General features: G+C 43.0%; 1 protein-coding gene across 1 annotated transcript in view; it reads left to right on the top strand.

The window, feature by feature from the left end:
* Positions 1 to 23,064, top strand: part of SLC25A26 (solute carrier family 25 member 26) — a 130,143-nt gene that overhangs the window by 71,321 nt on the left and 35,758 nt on the right. Inside the window, exon 6 of the mRNA XM_065407721.1 lies at positions 15,709 to 15,753. Coding sequence (XP_065263793.1) covers positions 15,709 to 15,753 — 45 coding nt within the window. The remainder of the gene's footprint in view (positions 1 to 15,708; positions 15,754 to 23,064) is intronic.

Raw genomic sequence — 23,064 nt, 5'->3', positions numbered from 1 at the left:
GTCAGGGCAGAAATGCCACGCTTCAGTTTATGGGAACTGACATATTGCAGACAATTTATGTGAGCAAGATATTTTTGTGAGTTGTACTGAGGAGGTCAGGCTTGTAGGGTGCTGTGCAAAACCCTGTCAGTATAAACCAAGGACTCTTTTCCTTCTGAAGTTCCACCACAGTGTATTTTTACTGGACTGCAGAAGTTTGGAAGTGCATTGGGAATATTTTTCATGAAACCAAGTGGCAAAAATTAAACACTCTGGAATGTAGCGGGGGGAGGCAGTCCAACTACCTAAGCATGTTTCAATTTGCTTGAAATATGGTTGCCCTTTGCAGGCACTCATTTCATCTCCAGGCCAATTTTAACAGTGCACAGTGCAGAAATGACTAACTGTTATGACATGCCCTGAAACAACTCCGGTTCAGCTTGTGTAAATTCTACATGTGGGGTGCTTTTGGAGCTGACAGGTGGAATTTTATTGTGATTTTATTTAACTGTTCTGACACAGTGAAGGCTTTTGTCATTTATCTTCTTAAGTTACTATGTGTTGCAAGACAAAGGAGCAAGGTTGGTTTTTCTGTTGTTGTTTAAATCATCGCAGAGTTTTAACGATGCAGGGACTGTACAATAAGACTTCAAAAGCTGTTGCTCGGTGTCTGGAAAAGTAAAAAGAATATTCTCAACAGTTGACTGCTTCCAAAAGAAGAAAGGTACTTGATAACTTAACTAGTCTGCGGGGCACAGACATGTTTTAGCTGTCATACTCTGGCAGGGGATATACTAGCACTGTGATAGAAATGGCTCATTCTTGTTGTTGTTTTATTTGTATTAGCATAATGCTTATGGGCCCCTGTCATGGACCAGTAGGGTTGCCAACCCTCCTGGTTTGGCCGGGAGTCTCCTGGAACCGGGGTCTATCTCCTGGAGGCTACTGAAGCCACACCGGGAGATTTTAGGTGCTAAAAGTCCGGCAGCGCAGCGGGGCTAAGGCAGGCTCCCTGCCTGCCCTGGCTCCGCACCTCTCCCAGAAGCAGCTGGCACGTCTCTGTGGCCCCTGGGTGGGGGGCTGGGGGAGTCTCGTCTGCTGCCCCCGCCCCGAGCGCCGACTCCGCAGCTCCCATTGTCTGGGAACTGCGGCCAATGGGAGCTGTGGGGGCAATGCCTGCGGGCAGGGGTAGCGCACGGAGACCCTCTGGTCCCCCCACCTAGGAGCCGCTGCCAGAGGGATGTGCTGGTCGCTTTCAGGAGCTGCCCGAGGTAACCGCTGCCCAGCCGGAGAGTGCACCCCTCACCCTCTCCCGCACACCAACCCTCTGCCTCAGCCCAGAGCCCCCGCCCGGAGCCAGCACCCCAAACCCCCTCCTGCACCCAACCCCCTGCCCCAGCCCAGAGCCCGCACCTTACACCCAAACTCCCTCCCAGAGCCTGCACCCCTCATCCCCTCCTGCGCCCGAACTCCCTCCCAGAGTCCACACCCCGAACCTCCTCCTGCACAAACTCCCTCCCAGAGCCTGCACCCCCTCCTGCACCCCAAACCCACGCCCCAGCCTGGCAAAAGTGAGGGAGGGTGAGGGAGAGTGAGCGATGGAGGGAGGTGGGGTGCCTCGGAGAAGGGGCGTGGCAGGGGCGTGACCTTGGGCAGGGGGCAGGGTGAGAGTGTTTAGACAGTTGGAAACCCTATGGACCAGGGACCCAATTGTGCTAGGTGTGGTACAAACACAGAACCAATGCATATTGCATCACACTGAACTAATCCTATAGAATGTTGAACTGTTACTAGAGTATAATACATGGATAACAGTTTTTAGAAACGCGATGCAAAACTTCCAAACAAAATCAGGTAATTTACCAGCTTTGATGCCCTCTGCCTGTCTCAGTTCATATGAGCTTTCCCCATGGCCACAAGGACCACAGCCAGCTCTTGCAGCATCATTTGAAGAGGGGCATTGCAATGCTCTAGCCTTTGTTCAAAGGTCCAAGTTGTTTCCTGCTTCTGCGTCACGTAACCAGATGTCAGTTTCCTTACCTATGGGGTGACCAGTAGTAATCATCCCCATTATAACGATCTATAAACCAATTCCATATACCGAAAATAAAAACAAAATTTATATGGCATAATTTAGAAATTTTGAGCAAGATCAATAAGCCTGATATAAATGCAGCGAGACTGAGACACTTTGGAAAGTGTAACTAGCAAGGTGCGAACTTCATTAGAAATAATTTTGGTTAAGTTACCTGAAGACTCTGCATATTACTGAAGACTCACTCTCCTCCTCAGCCCAGCAAACTGCCAGTATCCTTCTGAAAGGAGTATATGTTCTTTGTTCTGCTTCTGTTTGTGTTAAACTCCATAACTCCCCCATCCCTTCTTTTTTAGTCCTAGTTGAGCTCAGATGTTAAGTCTTCATGAGCATGCTGTGTATCACCTCATTCTTGAGTCCAGAGATCAGGACACAAGCTCAGTTGTATTTTGAGGATACACTATATTTGATCAGGTTCAGTGTTACTTATCTTCAGATAGAACACATCACCGGACATCAGCAGTACCAGGAGGGATGAGCTGGAGTGCCGATGAGAAGCGCAGTCAGGAAAGTAACTGAAATACTTTCCCGATGGATTGTATTTTATAAATGGACAACCTACCAAATTCTCAATTACTGAGGGACAGTCTCCACTCATTGATATATTTTGCTATCCACAACCAACTCGCTGCACAACTTTTCATGAGTGATGTACCCGAGTATTCGGATTCTAATATCTAAACTGTATTGTTAAATCTATTCACCTAAATTTGGGTTATTGCTGATTATGTCATATGACTTTTACAAACAAACTTTGTATTTGTGGATAATCTAAGCACTATACCCAGATGTACAGACACTGTTCTCTTGACCTGTGTATTATATACTTTTTTTAACATTAGCTTTAATAAAAGTTTTAAATCTGACATGACATTAGACAGCTGTGGGAGTGGGGGAAACACCCCATTTGGAACAGAGCAGCCTTTACAGCTGCAGAGAGGTCTGCAGAGCTTCCGAGAACTTTGTTTATTTACCTATGAAACCTGCAGAATTGGTTAAACTCTTAAAAAAATAAATAAAAAGTAAAAACAGCCTTTGCATTTCTGTACTTGGTCTGTGTTTGCATTGTCTAGCTCAGTGGTTCCCAAACTTGTTCCGCCGCTTGTTCAGGGAAAGCCCCTGGCGGGCCGGGCCAGTTTGTTTACCTGCCGCGTCCGCAGGTTCGGCCGATTGCGGCTCCCAGTGGCTGCGGTTCGCTGCTCCAGGCCAATAGGAGCTGCAGGAAGTGGCGCGGGCCGAGGGACGTACTGGCCGCCGTTTCCAGCAGCTCCCATTGGCCTGGAGCAGCGAACTGCGGCCACTGGGAGCCGCGATCGGCTGAACCTGCGGACGTGGCAGGTACACAAACCGGCCCGGCCCACCAGGGGCTTTCCCTGCACAAGCGGCGGAACAAGTTTGGGAACCACTGCTCTAGCTGTTCATTTGGGGCCTGATCCAATGCCCATTTAAATTAGTTGGGGGTGGTTTTCCATTCACGTTAATAGGTTTTAGATCCTCCCTTTTTGTAATGTTGAAGTAGATTCAGCAAAGTCCAGCCCTGACTCAGCAAAACATGTTCTTAACTTTATAAATTAATAGATTTTTAAGGCTAAAGAGACCATGATAATCTTTAGGACTGCCTTTATGTATAATATAGGCCAATAGTTTCACCCAGTAATTCCTGCAAGGCCACATCCTGTGGGTTAGCTAGAACATATATTTTATTTAGAGTGTCATCCAGTCTTAACTTGCAGCACATGGATGATCCCACTGAAGTCAACAGTGCTTAAGTGCTTGGCTAAGCATGGATGAGATTAGTCACGTGCTTAAATGCTTGGCTGAATTAGGCCCTATTGAATTAGCATAAAATACTAAAGTGAAATATTTAAAGGGCTTGTGAAGCTCATTTTAAATAAGATAATGTCACCATCAAGATATCTACTTTGACTAGTCATCCGGACTTGTGTTTAACTAACTGTTCACAATAGCTCTGTTTGCCAAGGTGGGAATGAGCGACAGGGGATGGATCACTTGATGATTACCTGTTCTGTTCATTCTCTCTGAAGCACCTGGCATTGGCCACTGTCAGAAGACAGGATACTGGGCTAGATGGACCTTTGGTCAGACCCAGTACGGCTGTTCTTATGTAAGTGTCCCTCATCATGTTTCCCCTTTACCCTCCTTCTTTGCAAAACTGATTGGAAAACCATTCCCAGAGAGTAGTTATCAGTGGTTCACAGTCATACTGGAAGGACATAACAAGTGGGTTCCTGCAGGGATCAATTCTGGTTCTGGTTCTGTTCAATATCTTCATCAATGATTTAGATAATGGCATAGAGACTACACTTATAAAGTTTGCAGACGATACCAAGCTGGGAGAGGTTGCAAGTGCTTTGGAGGATAGGATTAAAATTCAAAATGATCTGGACAAACTGGAGAAATGGTCTGAAGTAAACGGGATGAAATTTAATAAAGACAAATGCAAAGTACTCCACTTAGGAAGGAGCAATCAGTTGCACACATACAAAATGGGGAATGACTGCCTAGGAAGGAGTACGGCAGAAAGGGATCTGGGGGTCATAGCGGGATCACAAGCTAAATATGAGTCAACAGTGTAATGCTGTTGCAAAAAAAGCGAACATCATTCTGGGATGTATTAGCAGGAGTGTTGTAAGCAAGACACAAGAAATAATTCTTCCTCTCTACTCCATGCTGATTAGGCCTCAAATAGAGTATTGTGTCCAGTTCTGGGTGCCACATTTGAGGAAGGATGTGGATGAATTGGAGAGAGTCCAGAGAAGAGCAACAAAAATGATTAAAGGCCTAGAAAACATGACCTATGAGGGAAGATTGAAAAAATTGGGTTTGTATAGTCTGGAAAAGAGAAGACTGAGGGGGGACAAAACATTTTTCAGGTACATAAATGGTTGTTACAAGGAGGAGGGAGAGAAATTGTTTTTCTTAACCTCTGAGGCTAGGGTAAGAAGCAATGGGCTTAAATTGCAACAAGGGAGGTTTAGGTTGGACATGAGGAAAAACTTCCTAACTGTCAGGGTGGTTAAGCACTGGAATAAATTGCCTAGGGAGGTTGTGGAATCTCCATTACTGGAGATTTTTAAGAGCAGGTTAGACAAACACCTGTTAGGAATGGTCTAGATAATACTTAGTCCTGCCATGAGGCAGGGGACTGGACTAGATGAACTCTCAAGGTCCCTTCAAGTCCTATGATTCTTTATTTCATTGCCTTGAGTTGTTGCATTGCATCTCTAGTGAGACTGTAAGCTCTTTGGGGCAGGGACTGTCTCTTCCTTTATCTGTAGTGTGCCATGCAGTTATTATCATCCACATCCTGGCAAATCCCAAAACGACATGGCCTCCTTGCAGATCGAGTGCCACCCAAATCAGTCTCTGGCTAGATCCTTAAGGTGGTTTGGCTGAATGTTCATTTTCTGTCTATCACTGGCGATCTTAGCATTCTACCGAAGTTTTTGATGCCCATGTGGTTGCCGGCTGTGTAGCAGCATTCCTTGATACACATGCTTTGGAATTCGTTGGTCCTCCATTCTGATAATTTGTCCGTAGCGACAAAACTGCCAAACAGAACCTGTGCTGATGGTGGCGGTTGCAGGTTTTGGCTTCGAATATCCTCATTTCTGATTTTCTCTTGCCACTTAATGTGGAACAGCAGTTGATGACGACGAGGCTAAACAATGTCAAGCTGGTGTTTTTCGACCTTCTTCAGCGCCCATGTTTCGCTGCTGTACAGAGTTGGTATAACCGTGGTTCTACAGAGCTGTAGCTCATGGCAAGCTTGATGTTGTGACATCCTCACAGAGGCCACTGAAGGGCCTGAAACATGGCTCCAGCAGCTGCTATATGAGTGTCCACATCTTTTGAGCATTCCCTGGCACTGTCTGTGATGCTGCCCAAGTATTTGATGGTTCCCACTTGCTCAATGCCATGTCTGAACAGATTCATACTGAGCTGGTTATGAGCTGGAGGATGCTAGATGGTAATGGCCAAGGATTTAGTTTTATCTAGATTTAACTACCAGACCAATGCATGCTGCTTCTTGCCCAACGAGATCAGCCATGGAGTAATGGCACTATGTAAATATTTAATATCGGTAGCCACAGGGAGACATCAGCTGTTCCTTTTTTCATAACCTGGGCACAAAATCTCTTACACGTTTTGAAAATGAAATAACATAGCAGAGTTTGGTATTTCTAAAGCTTGATATAAATCTGCGATTTTCCCGTCTGCCACATGATGGAGATAATGGTGTAAGATATATTAAGCGTAGCTGTCTATGGGCTCGGATACTTTGAAGAAGGTAGTTCCAGCTGGATTCTAGTGGCTGCTGCTGTTCAGTGCTATTGTTAAGTTGTAGTGACTATTCTTGCAGCTATTCTTATGCAGTGGCTATTATACAGTGCTGTTTTCACCTCCGATATGATGGAATACATTATACCCTTGACAGCTATATATTCTTTAACAGCTGGTTAAATTGATTTTTTTTCTTCAGAAGGGAGATGCACAGGATAAAATCCTTGACTAACTCAAGGCCCCCAACTCAGCAAAGCAGTTTAGTTCATCCCTATTCAGGAAAGCATTTAAAAACATGCGTAAGTCCCATTAACGTCAATGGAACTTAAGAATGTGCTTAAGCGCTTTGTGGAATCAAGGGTCAAATGGAGGTAGAAGCAGAGCTGTAGAGGCTGGGTCATGAGGCATCTTGCCAGTGCAGGGAACCTAAAGCAACTTGCTCCACAGCCCTACTGAAGGTCAAAAAAAGCACCTGTTCCCACCACCTGTGCGTACCTACCCAGGCTTCCTTGGAACCATGCAATAAGAGCAGAATTATTAATGCGGCCCTTGTGTAGTACACTTGTATCCTTGCATTCTCTCTACCCACTGTCTCCACCTTGCCACACATGGAGCCTGATCCAAAGCCCATCGACATCATGTGGAAAGCCTCCCAGTGATGTTGATGAACTTTGGATCCAGCCCATGGGCAAAAGGGGGCTGTGAGTTTTCCTGTAGAATATTTTAAATGAGATTCCGAAACCTCCTAGAGAGAGGGAGAGAACTGTGTAATTTACGTGGAGAAGAGCTGCATGAAATAATTCTGCTGTGTCCTATTTGGGAGCATTATGTAGTAGTGTAACAAGAAAACTATTATAGACGGACACACTTGGAAAGGGGAGAACGTATGTTCTTTTCCATTCTGTTAAGTAATGTCGCTGTTACTCTGAGGGCAGGTATTTTCCCATAAATATTTTCATGCTGATGTCCGTGCAGTTATAGATTCACTGATCTATAGTTTTATTTGATTGAATATTTACTTCATGAAGCAACACGCACCCCCAACATACACTCCATAGACCCACCTCCCCTATGGCAAGAAACTGTATACTATTTGTTTTAACTACTTTCATTTTATTAATGCTCCTTGCTGTCCAGTCCTACGTGCATTACTCAAAGTTCCCGTTGCCTTCAGTGGCAATTTTTTCTGGGTAAGGAGTGCAGGACTGGGCTCTGAAGAATCTTTCAGGTGCATCGTAATTGAAGATATAACACTGTTCCAGTATGGATGCTTGCCTTTCAGGCATCTTTCCATAAATTAATTCTCTTGGGTCTCATTTTGTGTATCTCTGGAAGGTCTGAGGTAACAGCTGCTTGTATGACCGGTTTCTATGGGTGTACTTTAAACAAACAAAAACACAGAGAAAAGTACCTAAAATATCTTTAATGTTTTGGAATCAAATAGAACTGCTCCATTGGACCACAGTGCATAACCAAGTATATTTAAAGAATTCATTAATATGTTAGCTTCTTCAAATGTCAGGCTTTTTTTGTTTGTGTTTTTTCCTTTCTATGTGTACTTCAGAAGACTTTTCCAGAAATGTTGAGTTCCATGGTTAAGGGTTCTACTGTTATGTTTTTTTCATGTGAACAAAGATTAGTCCTTCATGGTCCTAAACTCAATGCATGTGCATGACTTACAGGCATTACCTACCAATAAATAGGAGATTAGCTGCGGCTTGTATATTTCCTGATCAGTTCACATTTTTTCAGACGGCTCATTGTTATCCTGTTTCCTTTAACGATGGGACAGTCTAATGAGTTTGCCATCTGACATACATCTGCTTCCTGTTAAACAATACCTTCATTCTTTTAGAGCTGCTAAACTCATCTGTTATCCTGAAAGATTTTTATCTGTGCCTTAAAAACAGCATGTACAAGTTGATGCTGGAATATTTATTTTCATTGTGCATTTTTTGGGTATGCTGCTTTTCAAGAACAAATAACAAAATAGACTTATTTTGACAATGGACGCTGTGGGGCTATTTATTGGAGGGGGGGAGGAGGAGAGAGTCTGCTAGAGTATGTGCATATTTGGGGTGCAATCAATCCTCCTATTGAAGTCAGATTGGGAGCAGGATCAAGTCTTGGGTTTGTGAAAGTTAACGTCCTATGCAGGTTATCTATGTAACCTCAGTCAATTTCTATAAAACTGCTTTGCCCTCCTATCAGGGTGGAGTGGGAGAGAGTGAGAATTTTAAGGCTGTTCATCCCATCTCTATGATGAAAGTGCCTTGAATAAAACAATGGTCCCTAACACTGTCAGTGAAAGGTTAAAGCATTCTGCACTCCTTACAAGGATCTCTGTTAGCTGTCTCTCTCGTATTTAAGTTGTATAGCTGCCTCAGTGCTTCTCTTCTCCCCACCTGTTGCGGGCAGGCATATATCTGTGCTGGAGCTCTCACATATTTCCCCTTCATTTTTCAACACTGGCCTCCATAAAGAGACTGTATTTTTATTAACCATCCTTCTACCAGAAAAGGACTGGACGAGGATTTCCCTTTGTAACTTATCAGCAGTGGTTTTTAAAAGAAAACCACACCCATTTTATGCAGTTTTACAACATGATCTTAAAAGATAAGTGTGTAATAGAGGTTCTCAACCAAATTAAACCACACTTTGCCACATAGAGTGTTTAATTTGTCAAAAGACTTTACAGATACCAGCTAATGAATCTTCAAATCACCCATGTAGGACAGATGGTGAGTAATATTAATTTGATGATGGAGAAACTGAGGCAGAGAGATGCAGTGATTTCCCTGTGGTTGTAGAGGAAGTCTGTCAGAGCCAGGAATATAATTTAGGAGTTCTTGTATCCCTGTCCTGTGCATAGAGCACAAGATTGCATCCCTTTTCCTAGCTTAAACAGTTACAAAGGTTAACATTAATGGTTCGAAAGACAGAGTTACAAATTGCCTTTGGTAGGTTTCCTGTGTAAGCGTCAACTGGAGTCTGGCTTGTAGTATTAATCATCTGTAAAAATGAATGTTGGCAATATTGATATTGGTATTTTTATCCCCGTGTCATCTAGAGTTGCCCACCATCACCCGTATTAGCGATAGTGCCATTGTGGAAGAATTTCCAAAGATCCTCAGTGTACATGCCCCCTTGGTGTGTTACCCATGCGGGACTATGGCTGCTAATTATAGTTCTAATGCTGCACAGCCTTGCCTATGCTGGCTGGCCAAGTTGTGTTGGAAATCACTGCAATGGGACCTGTGTTTAAACGTGTTCTTTAGAAGATGGGGCCCTGGGGGAGTTGTCAATCTCTGGCCATTGTTGCCACTTGCTTTATTGTCTTCGTTGGAAACCTTTGTTTCTAAGCGCATCAATGTTTATTAACTGAGACTTCACTCATTTATTTACCAGTCTTCTCTCACCACACTAAATCCTTTCATCTCTAAAAACTGCAGTAAGGACATCTACAGTTTGACAGCCTTTTGGTCATGCTTAAAATTACAAATTACCTTTGTTAGGTTTCTTGTGGCATCTGCAATGCATCAACTGGAGCCTGGCAAGCAGGATTAATTGAATGTAAAAATGAATGTTGACAATACCGGGTTTAAGGATGGTATGTCGAGTGGCTGTGCATTGCCGCTATGCACCATCACCTTCAATCAGGATGCTTTATACCACGCTGTATATAATCACATCTATTGCTGTGACCTGTGACATGGCCAAGTGAAAGGCTTACCTCATTTCATACTATCTTTTCAAATCCTATTATGGAGAAAGTATATTTATAGGTGGAATGTCAGTTGATCATAATCTAGATGCATTGTGTAAGTGCGTGAAGAATTTTAAGAGGAGAAGACACTGAAACAGATTTACTATGATTATTAATTGAAATGTTTTGGTGTTAACTTCAGCCGAGAAACAGGGTTGTTTATATGACTGCAACTTGAACCTATCGTAAAAGAAGAACCATCTCGTGTAAAGGAGGCATTTTTCTTTTAAATACAGTCATAAACAAACAAAAACGGTTGTTTATTCAAGATGGAAGTTTACAGTTGTAATCTAGAAACGTTTATGGAATATTTTCTATCTTCTTTTTCAAACTCTGAACTACAGTGTGTCTTTACACTGTTCAGCCATGATTAAAGTAGAGAAATAGGAAGATAAGACTGGTTTGACAACTGCTGCCCAGGTACCACGGTGAGGGGCACCCTTCGCAAATATATGCTGTAGTACTACAGTGATGAGTGGAAATGCCGTGTGTACAAATGCCTTTAGGTGAGACTGTTGATGACACTTTCTAAAAGTGTTGGCATAACTCTGCTCCCATTGAAGCCAATGGGAGTTTTTAGCATTGGGAGTTTTTAGCATTGGCTTCAGTGGCAATAGAGTTACGAAAAGATTCTATTCCTAATAAATACATGACAAACAGCTGCCAGTATTACTGTATGAACAACGTGCCATAAAGGTGTCACCGAGAGCAGTTTATGTGACTGATATCACAAGTCATGAGGAGGGACATGGCAAGAACAAGAAATTGTTGGATTCTGCTGATTTTGGGTCTTACTGCCCTTTTTTTGCAGAATGTAACCCACACGCCAGTGGGTGACATGTGTCACCCCTTGTGCCAGACCCAGAAGGGATTTGAGTCTGTTACAGCCCCCTGCTACACAACCTGGCTCTTTAGCTTGAGCTATAGAGACTCATGTTTTCAGCTCTGGATATCCCTAGTACAATCCCCAATGTTGGCCAACATGGTAGCTGTCACATAAGTGGAGAGTCATCCTGGATTTGAGCTATTGTGGGCCTCAGATGCTCGGGATGAACTACCTCTGTCCAAGGGAAGTATTTAACCCACCAGTGAGATTGTGTCCTGCTCTGTGCCTTGTTCACTGAGATTGTGAGTCTGTTGAAGCTCTCAGCATGAAAACCTGGTGCTCGAGCTGCAGAGACTCATGCATTCAGCTCTGGAGCTCCTTGGTTCAGTCTCTGGGTTACACAGAATCTAGGCTCTTCAAGTCTGGGTGGGGACAAAGAAGAAACCAGGCCTCTCAGCAGCAATAGGCTTGCTCTGTAGCCATCAATACAGCCCCATGGACGCAGTAGCTGTGCTGCTTCTGCACACTCACTTCCCAAGGAGCAGAGGCCCACCTTGCTTCCTAAACCATTGAATTCTGTGGAGCTACTCAGGTGCTTCACATTAACCACGTGGCTTTGCTGAATGGGGGCCCAAAAGAGTGAAAGAGACCCGTGCAAGAAAACAAAGACCTTAACTCCTCTTTTAGGTGATTTTATTGTCTCCGAAGGCTGTTCTCTTAGTATTTACTCTAGCATTTGTAAAAACAGATAATTCCGAGAGCAAAGCCCTGCTGAATCAGACACACAGAGAACCTGAATAAACAAGCATGCGCTGCAGATTAGTAAGAACATCTGTAGTTTTTATATTGGTTTGAGGACACATGCCACATGATTTTTCATTTCTTATGCTTTTTAGGTTTTTAATATATTGCTAATAAAAGTTGGGAAAGGAAGGCACAGCTGGACTAGACATGCCAGGCCACCATTTAATTTCTGACTCAGAGGACGAGCAGAAGAGTAGTTTTATTGTATCCTGGTAGAGAATAAAGCCACATGCAAATTCCAGCCATGAACATCTGTTTCCTCTTTATGTAGAAGAATTCTAGCATTTTGAAGGGGATTCCAGTTTTGAAGGGCCTGGCTTTATTTATTTATTTATTTTTTCTTTGCTGCTCCTTCAACATGCTACCCCTCTGTCTGGCTGTTGAGTTTCCCTCTGGGTGCTGTCAGCTTGTGATTTAACATCACAGATTTATCAGCATCGAATGGGCACATTTTGTAACTGTAGCCTGATAAATTTTAAATTGCTTCAATCAAAACACTAGTTTATTGCTATGAAGGGTATCAGTACTACCTCAATTTTCAATATTGATGCATCCGTCTGGCAGTGTGTTTAACTTCCTCCTTAAATTCATCTCACTTGCTGAAAGCTTCTCAACTCTTAGGTGAAACATACTTGCAGTTTGATTTTAAAAGCGAGAGTTTATTTTTCTATTGCTGTTACTCTGGGCTGCAGCTGTTTTCAGTGTTTGTTTTTTAAAATCCCTTTTCTTTTTAATCCACCTGATTCAGGAGAATTAAGCAGATCTTTGAAAACAATAAAAATCTGCAATAAATTGGATATTGGACATTAAAAAATACAGGCCCCGAGTAACTGGCTATTGTGTTCATCTATTACAAATTAGAATAATAATTTGACATATGTATAGGAGCTGCTTTTTTTGGGGGGGGGTGTAGGATTTAATTCTATTGAATAAACAGTACAGTTATAGAACATCAAGCCAGACATGAGAACGGATACTGTCTGTCTATTTTATGTGAACATCAAATGAGAGATTTGGTGGAGCTAGCCAGAGTTTCATATTTGCTGGCAGAAAGTTCTCCACATGTGTGGACCACATTTTCCTTGTTGTTTTAGGTTATTTCAGGCACAGATATCATTGCCTGGCTGGGTGTGATTCTGTTCTGTATCTGAAGATTTTTTTAAGGAAAAAAACAACAAACGCAATCAAACCACAGTTCTTCAAGGGAAGAAGTGTCTCCAAAGTGAGGGGGTTTCTCACTTCAATTTCACTGTAAAAAGCTTGTGACAAGTACAATGAATTTATCACTGTATGAATTACATGGTTAAAGAAAGTTCTCTTTTTATATGTTAATCTACTCTGGTGCGCTCTGGTCTTTTTAAAGGCACGTTGCCCAGTAGATTGGGCCAGAATGTAGGGCTTGTTTTGAAAAGTTTCAGAACATGTAATGTTAGTATATCTCTGGGAAAGTTTAAAATTCGATTAACACAGGATTTGTGAGGGCTGGGTGAGGATTTAGGCTCCAGTCAGCAAGCTCCTTCTCACAGGATCCATGGGCCTGTGCAAACCCTGTTGACTTGCACCATGCAGAGTCTGAGCCCTGAACCTCCTCCTGCCATTTTGGAAATCCATCTTGTGAGGTGCATGAGGAAGTGAAAATGAGGATCAACAGCAGGGCCGGCTCCAGCTTTTTTGCCGCCCCATGCGGCGAAGTGGGGGGGGGGGGGGGAAAGATAAAGCCGATCGGCGGCACTTCAGCTGCAGCTCAATCGTGCCGCTTCATTCTTCTGCGGCAATTCGGCGGCGGGTCCATCTCTTCCTCTTCGGCGGCACTTCGGCGGCAGCTCAAAGAGGAAAAGAGAGACTGAGAGATTTGCCGCCGAAGACCCGGACATGCCGCCCCTTTCCACTGGCTGCCCCAAGCACCTGCTTCCTTCGCTGGTGCCTGGAGCCGGCCCTGATCAACAGTCAAACCTGATCTGACTTGTCCGAACTGAGAAGGATGCAGAAAGGAAACAGACAACTCAAATGGTGAAAATCAAATAGAAATTTTAAACTTCTTTCCATTTGCTTGAAATGCATCTAATTAGTAATCGAGATAAAACAAACCTTATTTTGAGAGCATCCCTTGTCTTCATGTTAACAGATTTTTTTTTTATTTTTTTTTACTACTCAAAGTACAATAGGAAGAAATTTGAGATTGTGTATGTGTTAGGAGACCTGTTTTGTTTGGTATAAACTGAACTTAGTGCATTTCCTTTTCGTCTTTTTTTTAACAAATTGGAGCAAATATGATGGCTATTATATCTCTTTTCTGGTGTAGATGATAGAAGGTTATGTCACTTTTGATTCTGCAGTGCAAGGAAATGATGCAGTTAACTCCCATTTGACAATGATGCAGCAGCATGTGGCTCTATATCTTCTCATAAATATATTACGAGGCATTTCTGTCAAATAACTGGACTTTGTCACCCAAAATCGAAAAAGAAATTTAAGTGCTATGCTAGAGTTTCAGGGCCCTGATAAATAAGAACCGGGTTTGACCTTTCTTTTGGGCCTTTGAGATGCCACAAGGGATAGTCCTCTTTGTTCAAGATGACAAACTTCCTCTGAGATTTCAGTTTGTCAGCTCAATGTACAGCATCAGCATTGATTTCATCTCACTGCCATTTCCTCCCTGAATAGATAACAAATTTTCTGTGGCAGGTGTCTGTCAAGCTAAGTTTTGCCTGGCAGATTAACGGAATAGGCTCATTTATTAATCATTAGTTGCAACACAATAAAACAAACTTTAACTCTTCTGATGTTGGATAAATGTAATGTTTAGGGACCATTTCAAACTTCCATGTAATTTAGATTTAATAAGATTTACTTACGTCCACAATGAATGTTTCTAATAATCTACAGTTACTTAAATTATGCTGTATCTTACTATATCATTCCATAGATTTAACAAGACAGCTTTTGTCTCTATTAAATACTGGAAGCTTTTACAAGCTGAGGCTTGGCATTTTATCAGAAGTGGTGGTAATTACGTTGTTTCTTTGTACTCCTCTGTCTGTCTCCAGCTGTTGTCTCTTTTTATATGTAGAGTGAAAACTCTTTAGTGTAAGGACCATCTTTTTGTTCTGTGTTTGTGTCTGGTGCCTACCACAATTGGGTTGTGATCGGTGAGTTGGGCTCCTACGTGCTACCGTAATACAAATATAGAAATATAATAATATGAAGTGGTGTTGTAGTCGTGTCAGTCCCAGGATATCAGAGTGACACGGTGGGTGAGGTAATATCTTTTATTGGCCCAACTTCTGTTGGTGAGAGAGACCAGCTTTCGTGCTTACACAGCGCTGAAGAAGAACTCCGTGTAGCTTGAAAGCTGGTCTCTCTCACCAACAGATGTTGGCCCAATAAAAGATATTACCTCACCCACCTTGTCTCTCTCAATAATAATAATAATAATTAATAATTAATTAACCATTTCGGACAGTAGAGACAATAAACTTGCAACCCCATTATGCCATTTTTAGCATCCCTTTAAGACACTAAGCGTTCCTCCACTTTCAGATAATTATGTGCGACAGTGCATGTTATCCGACAGTTCCTCATCAAGCTGTGTTTGTGGCCTGAGTGGTGTGGTGCTTGAACCATCTTTATGGCTTCTTTGGCTAAAAGTCAAACTGAGAAATTCCCGGCACTAGATCATACTAGTTATTGCTCTTACAGGCCACCCTGGTAACAATACATTAACCTCTCAGCAGGGAACGTGATAAACAAAGTAAAAACTGCTTTAGTGAAACCAGTCCTCTAACAGCAGTGTACATAAAGTAATCCTTACAGATTTATAAATGTAATAAGCTACAGTTCACTGAGTGAACAATAACTGTTCCTAATTTAGCCAGCCAAGGAACATGCCAATCTAATTTGCTGTTGTGACTTTTTTTTCTTTACCCCCTCCAGATTCCTTTCTCTCTGGTGCAGTTTCCCCTTTGGGAGTCCTTAAAGGTAAGACCCATTAGTGTGTCAAGCTTGTGACATTAGAAATGTGTGCATCTTAGAAGCTTGTATGATAACTTACCTAACTTGTTAACCCCAGATATGGACACTTCAGCGAATGCATGTACAAAGCTAGTTTTGTGTATGATAATCATTTGGTTGAATGTCTGAAAAACGACAGCAATCTAAGCTTTAATGCACGTCATGCAAACAAACCCCAGTGCTCTGCACTGACGATAAACACCCCAGAAGTTTTGTTTGCTGTCCTACCTAATGGTATCGATTTAAAATTGTCTGGGAGCCATCAATGTTGTCTGAATTTGCAACACCTCACTCCTGAAGGTAAAGAGGGAATTTTGAGTTGTGCAGAGGAGACTGATTAAATAAAATGGTTGCCAAGAGCCACCCACAATATGTCATTGGTGTTCTGATTGGCTTTGTACCAATTATTTGAAAGAATTGTTTACAGAATCTGTAAATCAGAAGATACCTTAATAGAGCAATCTTCTAGAATGATGCAACTTTATATGAATGTTATCCGTCCAGTTGGTTGCATTGTTTATCTAAGGTGAAATTGCTGTCCAACAAAAGGACTCGTGGTCTAGTGTTTAAAGCACAGAACTGGAATTCATGAGATCAACGCTCTGTTCCTAGCTGTGCTACTCACCATTGGCAAGTCATGTAATTTCTATGTGCCCCAGTTTTCTCATCAAATGGTTAAGCTGTTAGTTCTGCACCTCAAAGGGAGGTTAGGGGGGCTAACATTTGTAAAGTGCTTTGATGTCCTTGCACAGAAGGCAGAATAGAAGTGCAAAGTGTTGTTGCAGGCCATTGCAAATGTTGTGGTAGGATTTTATATTTATATGATGGAGGGGTGGAAGGATTTTTTATTAATATTAAATTAAATTAATGGAGATGTCCTATCTCCTAGAACTGGAAGGGACCTTGAAAGGTCATCGAGTCCAGCCCCTGCCTTCACTAGCAGGACCAAGTACTGATTTTGCCCCAGATCCCTAAGAGGCCCCCTCAAGGATTGAACTCACAACCCTGGGTTTAGCAGGCCAGTGCTCAAACCACTGAGCTACCCCTCCCCCCTAAGTGAGTTGGACTCCTGGAACATGTTGGATGACAGCACTGTAAAGTGAAGTCCTCTCCTCTTAAAAAACAGATGCACAATAAGCGGTAGGAGTGCTAGCTTCCCCTACACGGCAGCATCAATGTGCGTGGACCTTGTTCCAAAGGAAGCAGTTCTAGGACTGATGCATAGTCCAGATTCCAAGCTGACTGAAACACTCCACTCTTCTTTGAGAGACAATTAGTATAAATTGTGCCAGTGGTTCTGGAGACGTAGGAATTTACCCGCTTGGAACTTGGTTGAGACCACAAAATAATTTCAAATAACCACCAAACAGCTGGCAGATGCTAGTAATTTTCATTCATGAGCAGCCAGAGCTCAGTTCAAACCAGTGACCTAGGAAAAAGAGGCTATAGTATCAGTTATTTGAGCTATCCTGTCCTTACAGGACTGAAGGATTGGTTCTGTGAAACCCTCTGAAAGCTGGGTTGGAAAACAGAATTTCCATCTATGGGAAATTCTGATTGGTACAACCCTGGATGCTCACCAGGCTGCTGTATTAGACCCAAACCTTGGCTCCCATATGCTTTTAGGCTGGCTGAGTCTGGACAGAATCCAGTAACTGCTCAAGCTCTGGGCTTCTAGGCATGCTCTTGGAGTGAAGATCCCCTATCTAACTCCCACTCCTGAGTTATAGACTCTGCAATCCAAGTGACTAGGACCTGAAACTAGTGCTGGTTCCTTACAAGACTCCCTGATAGCTATTGTACTACCCTCCCCGCCCCCGAGTTACACCGATACTCTGGGCCCTCTGGATTACTGTTTCACTTTTGATGACTATGTGATAGTTAAAAGAAGGGGAACACAGGCTGTGTAAAGGAATTTCTAAACCAATCACATTTTACTCCTAGATAAGGCACAAGAGAGGTACAGATCTATGGAAAAATAAGCATCTGTATGCAGAACCCTTGCTCGCGTGTCCACACCATTCTAGAGCCCTTCGGGTTTTTGTCAGTCCTTTCAGGGCTCCAGATCCCTTTTCTCCTCCTGTCCAGTGTTGCCTTCTTGCTCTGGTCTCTTCTAGAATGGCCAGTGAGAGAGCCTCCCACTTATAAAGTTCCAGTTCCAACCCCTCCCATCAGTTGACTCCCCTGAACGGCTTCAGGTGTCTTATCAAGTGATTTTTTTTGCTTAGTTGCAGCCCACCTGAAGTCCAGCCAAGGAAAACTGCTTCCCCTTGGCTGCAGCCAGGTCATTGTTCTACGTTGATTTTCCATTTGAAAGGAAAGCCACCCAGGCTAATGCCTCTTGATTGCTCTTTCTTGTTAGCCCTCTGCTAGGTGCCAGGATTTCTCCTAACATCTCCTGGGCATTTCAGCTCAAGATGGGACTCTGCAGTGCCAAAAGTAAAAGCACATATAATCGATTGTAATCAAAATGGCATTCAGATAACAGAATGGAGTTAGCAGGCTAATGTAGGCCTGTACAGACACCATACCAGCCCAACACACTGATGGTTTCAACATCTGGTTTTTCCATGAAATGGGACAAAATGTCAAAATACTGAAACATTTTACACCATGGAAAGATCTGAAAAACTTTGATTCAGAAATGTTGAAATGAATAATTCTGAGTTTTCCAGTGGAAAGAAAACATTTTGTGTAGAATTTTCCCATAGAAGAACAAGAAAATGTTGTCAGTATTGTCATTGTTTTTCGACAACCAAAAAATTGATGTTGTCGATTCCCTGTATTTCATTGAGGAAATGTTTCTGGCAAAAAAATTCGACCAGCTCTAACTTCCATGTACCGGGTCAGATACTTCCCCTCACCCCAATGGATGCAGGAGTTGCACTGTACACCATTACTGTACCTGCAGGCTGCAAGTGAGTCCGAACTAGGGTAAGGGTGATGAGCCCAGGGTTTAGGGGGCAGTGGCAGTCCTCTCCTTACTCCCACCACAGCTGTTCTGTTGGGACTTGTTTTCTGGCTCCTCACAGTCACAGGTTTCCCAGGAGAGGCGTTTAAATAGCACATCCCCAGACCAGCCTGGCTCTGTCTCTTTCTGGACCAACTTCTGGTGCTGGATGGAACGTGGTACTGGCGATTATACTTTTGCATGGATTGTGCCACGGCACCCTTGCTCAGTGCAGGTATTGTGCTGGTGAAATGAGCTGTCTGTACTTTTCACACCAATCCCTATTATCTGTTGTATTGTGGTAAAGCCTAGAGGCCTCTATCAGGGCCCCATCAGGAGCCACCCATATACAAAGAAAAGATGGTCCCTACCCCAAAGTGCTTACCACCAAACTATAAGACGAGAGCCAAAAGGTGAGGGTGGGGGAGCTGAGGTAACAGTGAGAGACGGAGGATTGGTGTAATAAGCAGCACACCAGCTGCCGAGCCGTTGAGTGTTTTGTAGGAATCCCAGCACAATGTGCTCATCGCGATGTTATCTGAGTGTGGATCTGGGAATTGTCCTGTTGCACAGGGTAACTTCAGCTACCTTATTAGGAATCTGTTTTTATGCCAAATTACAGGAGCAGCTTTCAGTGAACTCGTATCCCACAGAGCTGACGTGACATCGTAACTGCTCGTGCCGCATCATTGTTCTGGAAACTAGAGACGGCAGTATTAAAAAGTGCACTGTGCCCTCCCAAACCACATAAAACAGGAACATGATGTAGCTCTTCGCAGAATGTAAAGCTGTTTTAACAAACGTTCACGTAGTTGTGGTGATAAAATGTATTGTTTAAAACCTAGGCTGTAAAGGAGACCGTTCGAATTTAGCTGGCTAAGTAAACAAGCCTTTTAGGATTAGACATCACCGATCATCTAAACGGGTTGGTGGATATTTCCAGCAACATTTAGACTGGACAGCTCATACCATAGCCCAGTTTCAGTATATTGGTCTACAAATAACAACCTGTTACTGAGTGTAGGGATCTTAAAATCCTTCGCATGTGCTTCAGTCATTTCCTTTTCAGCATCTCGATAAAGAGCTTTGTCACATCAAAGTCACAGCAGTGAAAGCAGGAGCCCTGGCTGTAGAAGTAACTGATTGCAGATGATTGAATTAAACTCTTTTTAAAAAAATCACAAATATTGAAGCAAAGAAGAAAAGTTATGGTCTAGTCACCTGTGAACACACGGGGAGTAGCAGTTAAAGGATTCAGCAGCAGGTCTTCTCACAGGGTCTTTGAAGGGAGGGGGGAAACAGTAAATAGCAGGAGAGGCAGCACAAAGCACTGACACAGAAACCTTAACTAAAATTATTGAGTCACCTTTGTCCGGCTTGTCTTCATCCGTCCCTCCGCGAACGCAAGTCGACGCCACACCATTCCGTTTTGTGGCGAGCACGTTCTTTCCATTTCTGGCCAAAGAGTTTTGTCATGGGATCAGCCCAGCGCGTTTTCGGTCTGCCCAGTGGTCGCTTGTGGTCTCTGGGGATCCAGTCACTGATGTGGGTTGTTCACCTATTGTCTAAGGGGCTATGCTGGGCTGTATTAAAGGGGTTGGTTGTGAAGGGAGGTGAAACACCCGAAGTATTGATAAGCGTATGAGGCGTATAGGGTCAATTCATTGCTGTGGCTGAGGGAATCAGATATTGTGGCTGGATGATTTTATGACCATTAATAAAATCTGTAGTTGTATAAACTGAGTCATTGGTGACTCAGTCTCATGTGTCTGTGCACCAGCAAATTACTGCAGGGATCAAGGAAAATAGCTCGCCTCCCTGGAGAGCACAATTAGCTACATGCCTGGTAGGGAAGCAGGGATTACCTTCCAATGAGACATCAGGTGTTGGCCAAAGCCAGAGACAGGGTACTAGACTTGGAGAAGCAGTAGTCTGATCCCATATGGCAAATCATATGTACCTATATCCCATTCTGTGTCTTTGCTTTGCTCCAAGCAGCCATGTGCTAAGCCTGTACTTAACATTTGTTCTTCTGGCAGGTCATTAGCCATATTATAAACACAGCACTATCATAGTAGTAAATACTGACAGGTTGTACTACATGAAATATATAGTATTGCATATCATGGCACTATAATATGTATAGACAATGAGAGAGAGAGAGGATACCACACAGATAAGGATATTCATAAAATGGGCATTAGCACAGGACATATTGAAATGATTGGCAAGATATGAATTTATTGATTGAAAATATGAAATATGGAGGCTTGACGTCTGATTATGTGGGTATCTGGCATGAGCACACAGGTTGGAATTAGCTGATGAGTGTACCCTTCTCTTAAATCTTTATATCTCTGAAAGGTTGAAAAAGAAGTAAAGAAACCACTGCGACTTTTTTTTCATACATCTAATATTTTTATTGGGAGACAAATATTGCTTGGTTTTCTTACAGTAAAGCAAGTCCAACACTATTGCCTACATTTAAAACCCTCCTGCTGTGTACAAAGGTATAATATTACGGTGTTTTTTACTTCCATTTTAAAAAAAATCCTTCTAATATATATAAGAAACTAGAAAGGCGGAAACTCTATAATGTTCATTGAAATTTTAACAGCAAGCACAGCAAACATTAGGATAAATATTAAAATCCCGTACAACAAACATTTTTGGTTTCTCTAAGGTAAGCATTTCTGCTGAATGCCAATATGGCATCTTGGCTCTAGGAGAGAGGCAGACACTTAAATAGGGCCAGTCCCATCTAGAACTGCGAGGTCAAAGCCAATACCTTAAATTTTATCTGGAAGCCAACTGGCAACCGGTGCAGATAACAGAGCACACGTGCTCTCTGAAAGGCACCCCATTTACCAAGTGTGCTGCCTTTTGCATCAGTTCTGGCTTTGGGTTGCAGTCCCATGTACAGAGCATTGGCATTTCCAGTATGGCTACGTAACTTGCTTCAGAAATGCCTCGTGTCTCATTCTGTACAGGAATTTCAGATTGCAGGGACACATCTTTGGAGTGAAAGTTTGTGCCGAGTCACGGTGGTCGCAGCAGATTTTTCTCTGTTTACAATGACAGATATTTTCCTGTGAGCTGGGCACTCCACTGTAGGTTTTACCTGCTTCATGATATCTTATCCTACATAGTTTTATTTTTTTAGAAAGCCTTCTTGGAAGAAATTTTAGCTTCCTCAATTATTTATTGGTGATGTAGAAATATAGGACATCGGCTCACGGACAAATATTTAGGACTCGAACGTCAGAATTGAGGAGTCCTGGCTTTGAGCACAGCAATACCTATTAATCAGAAATGACTGATTCCTAGGGAAGCCATGGCAAGATGAAAACTAACAGCTCCATGGCTGGCTATCCCTGATCCCACCAGGATCTGTCTCTTGAGCCCTTCTGTTGTGGGAAACACCACTCAATCCTCTTGATTTTTATCCCCGCACATGCTGGCTGCACTTCGGGTCCAGCAAGAATTACTCTAGCACAGCTGTGAATGGAGAAGGCTTTCTGCGTAGGCCTGCCGCTGTGTGGTAAGTCAGAGAAATTCCCCTGACGTTTTGTGAGACGGGAGCGGAGGAGGGAGACCATGTGAATGGCTTTTTAAAAAATAACCTTATTTTTCAAAACAAAACATTCCAGGACCCTTTGTGTCCTGTACCTGACAGTCTGATTCTGAGGTGGACCAGGCATTTCATAGATGTCTAAGGCCAGAGTGGACTGTTGTGATCATCTTGTCTGACATCCAGATTAGCACAGGCTAGAGACCCTCACCCATTTACATTTACCCCTCACCCCTATATGAAGGCTGCCATGGACTAGACTGATCCTGGGATATAACTTCAAACCCTTTAAAATCCTGAACGGATTGCCACCCAGGTCAGATCCTAGCGCTATTGAAAACAGTAGGCTTTTTGCCATTGACATCACTGGGGCCAGGATTTCACTCCCAGTCCCTGTGTTAAGCAAAAAATAAATATGGGGTTGAATAGAGACAGTGGCATGGATGGTTTAGGGCAGGATTCCCACCTCTAGCCTCTCTCAGATTTACTGTGCAAAGGCCATTTACTAGGGTTTCGCACGGAAGGAGAGGAAGCTCTAATCCTTGTTTGAGCAAGTGGAAAATACCTCTGATTGTAATTTCAAGAAGAGTTAAGATGTATGAAATGCTTCCACCATTAAAGCAAAAGACCAAAACTACTTTCCGAAAACTGGAAACCAACCCTTGATTGTTTTAACAACAGTAGGAAATATAAAAATCTTGCCAAACTGGGCCTAAACATAGTTTTCCCTGGGCTGTGGCTAGGTGCCCACTTTTCT

The sequence above is a fragment of the Emys orbicularis genome, chromosome 7, assembly GCF_028017835.1.
Source record: "Emys orbicularis isolate rEmyOrb1 chromosome 7, rEmyOrb1.hap1, whole genome shotgun sequence".
In the NCBI taxonomy this organism is placed as follows: Eukaryota; Metazoa; Chordata; order Testudines; family Emydidae; genus Emys; species Emys orbicularis.
This window is presented reverse-complemented; position numbering and strand designations above follow the sequence as displayed.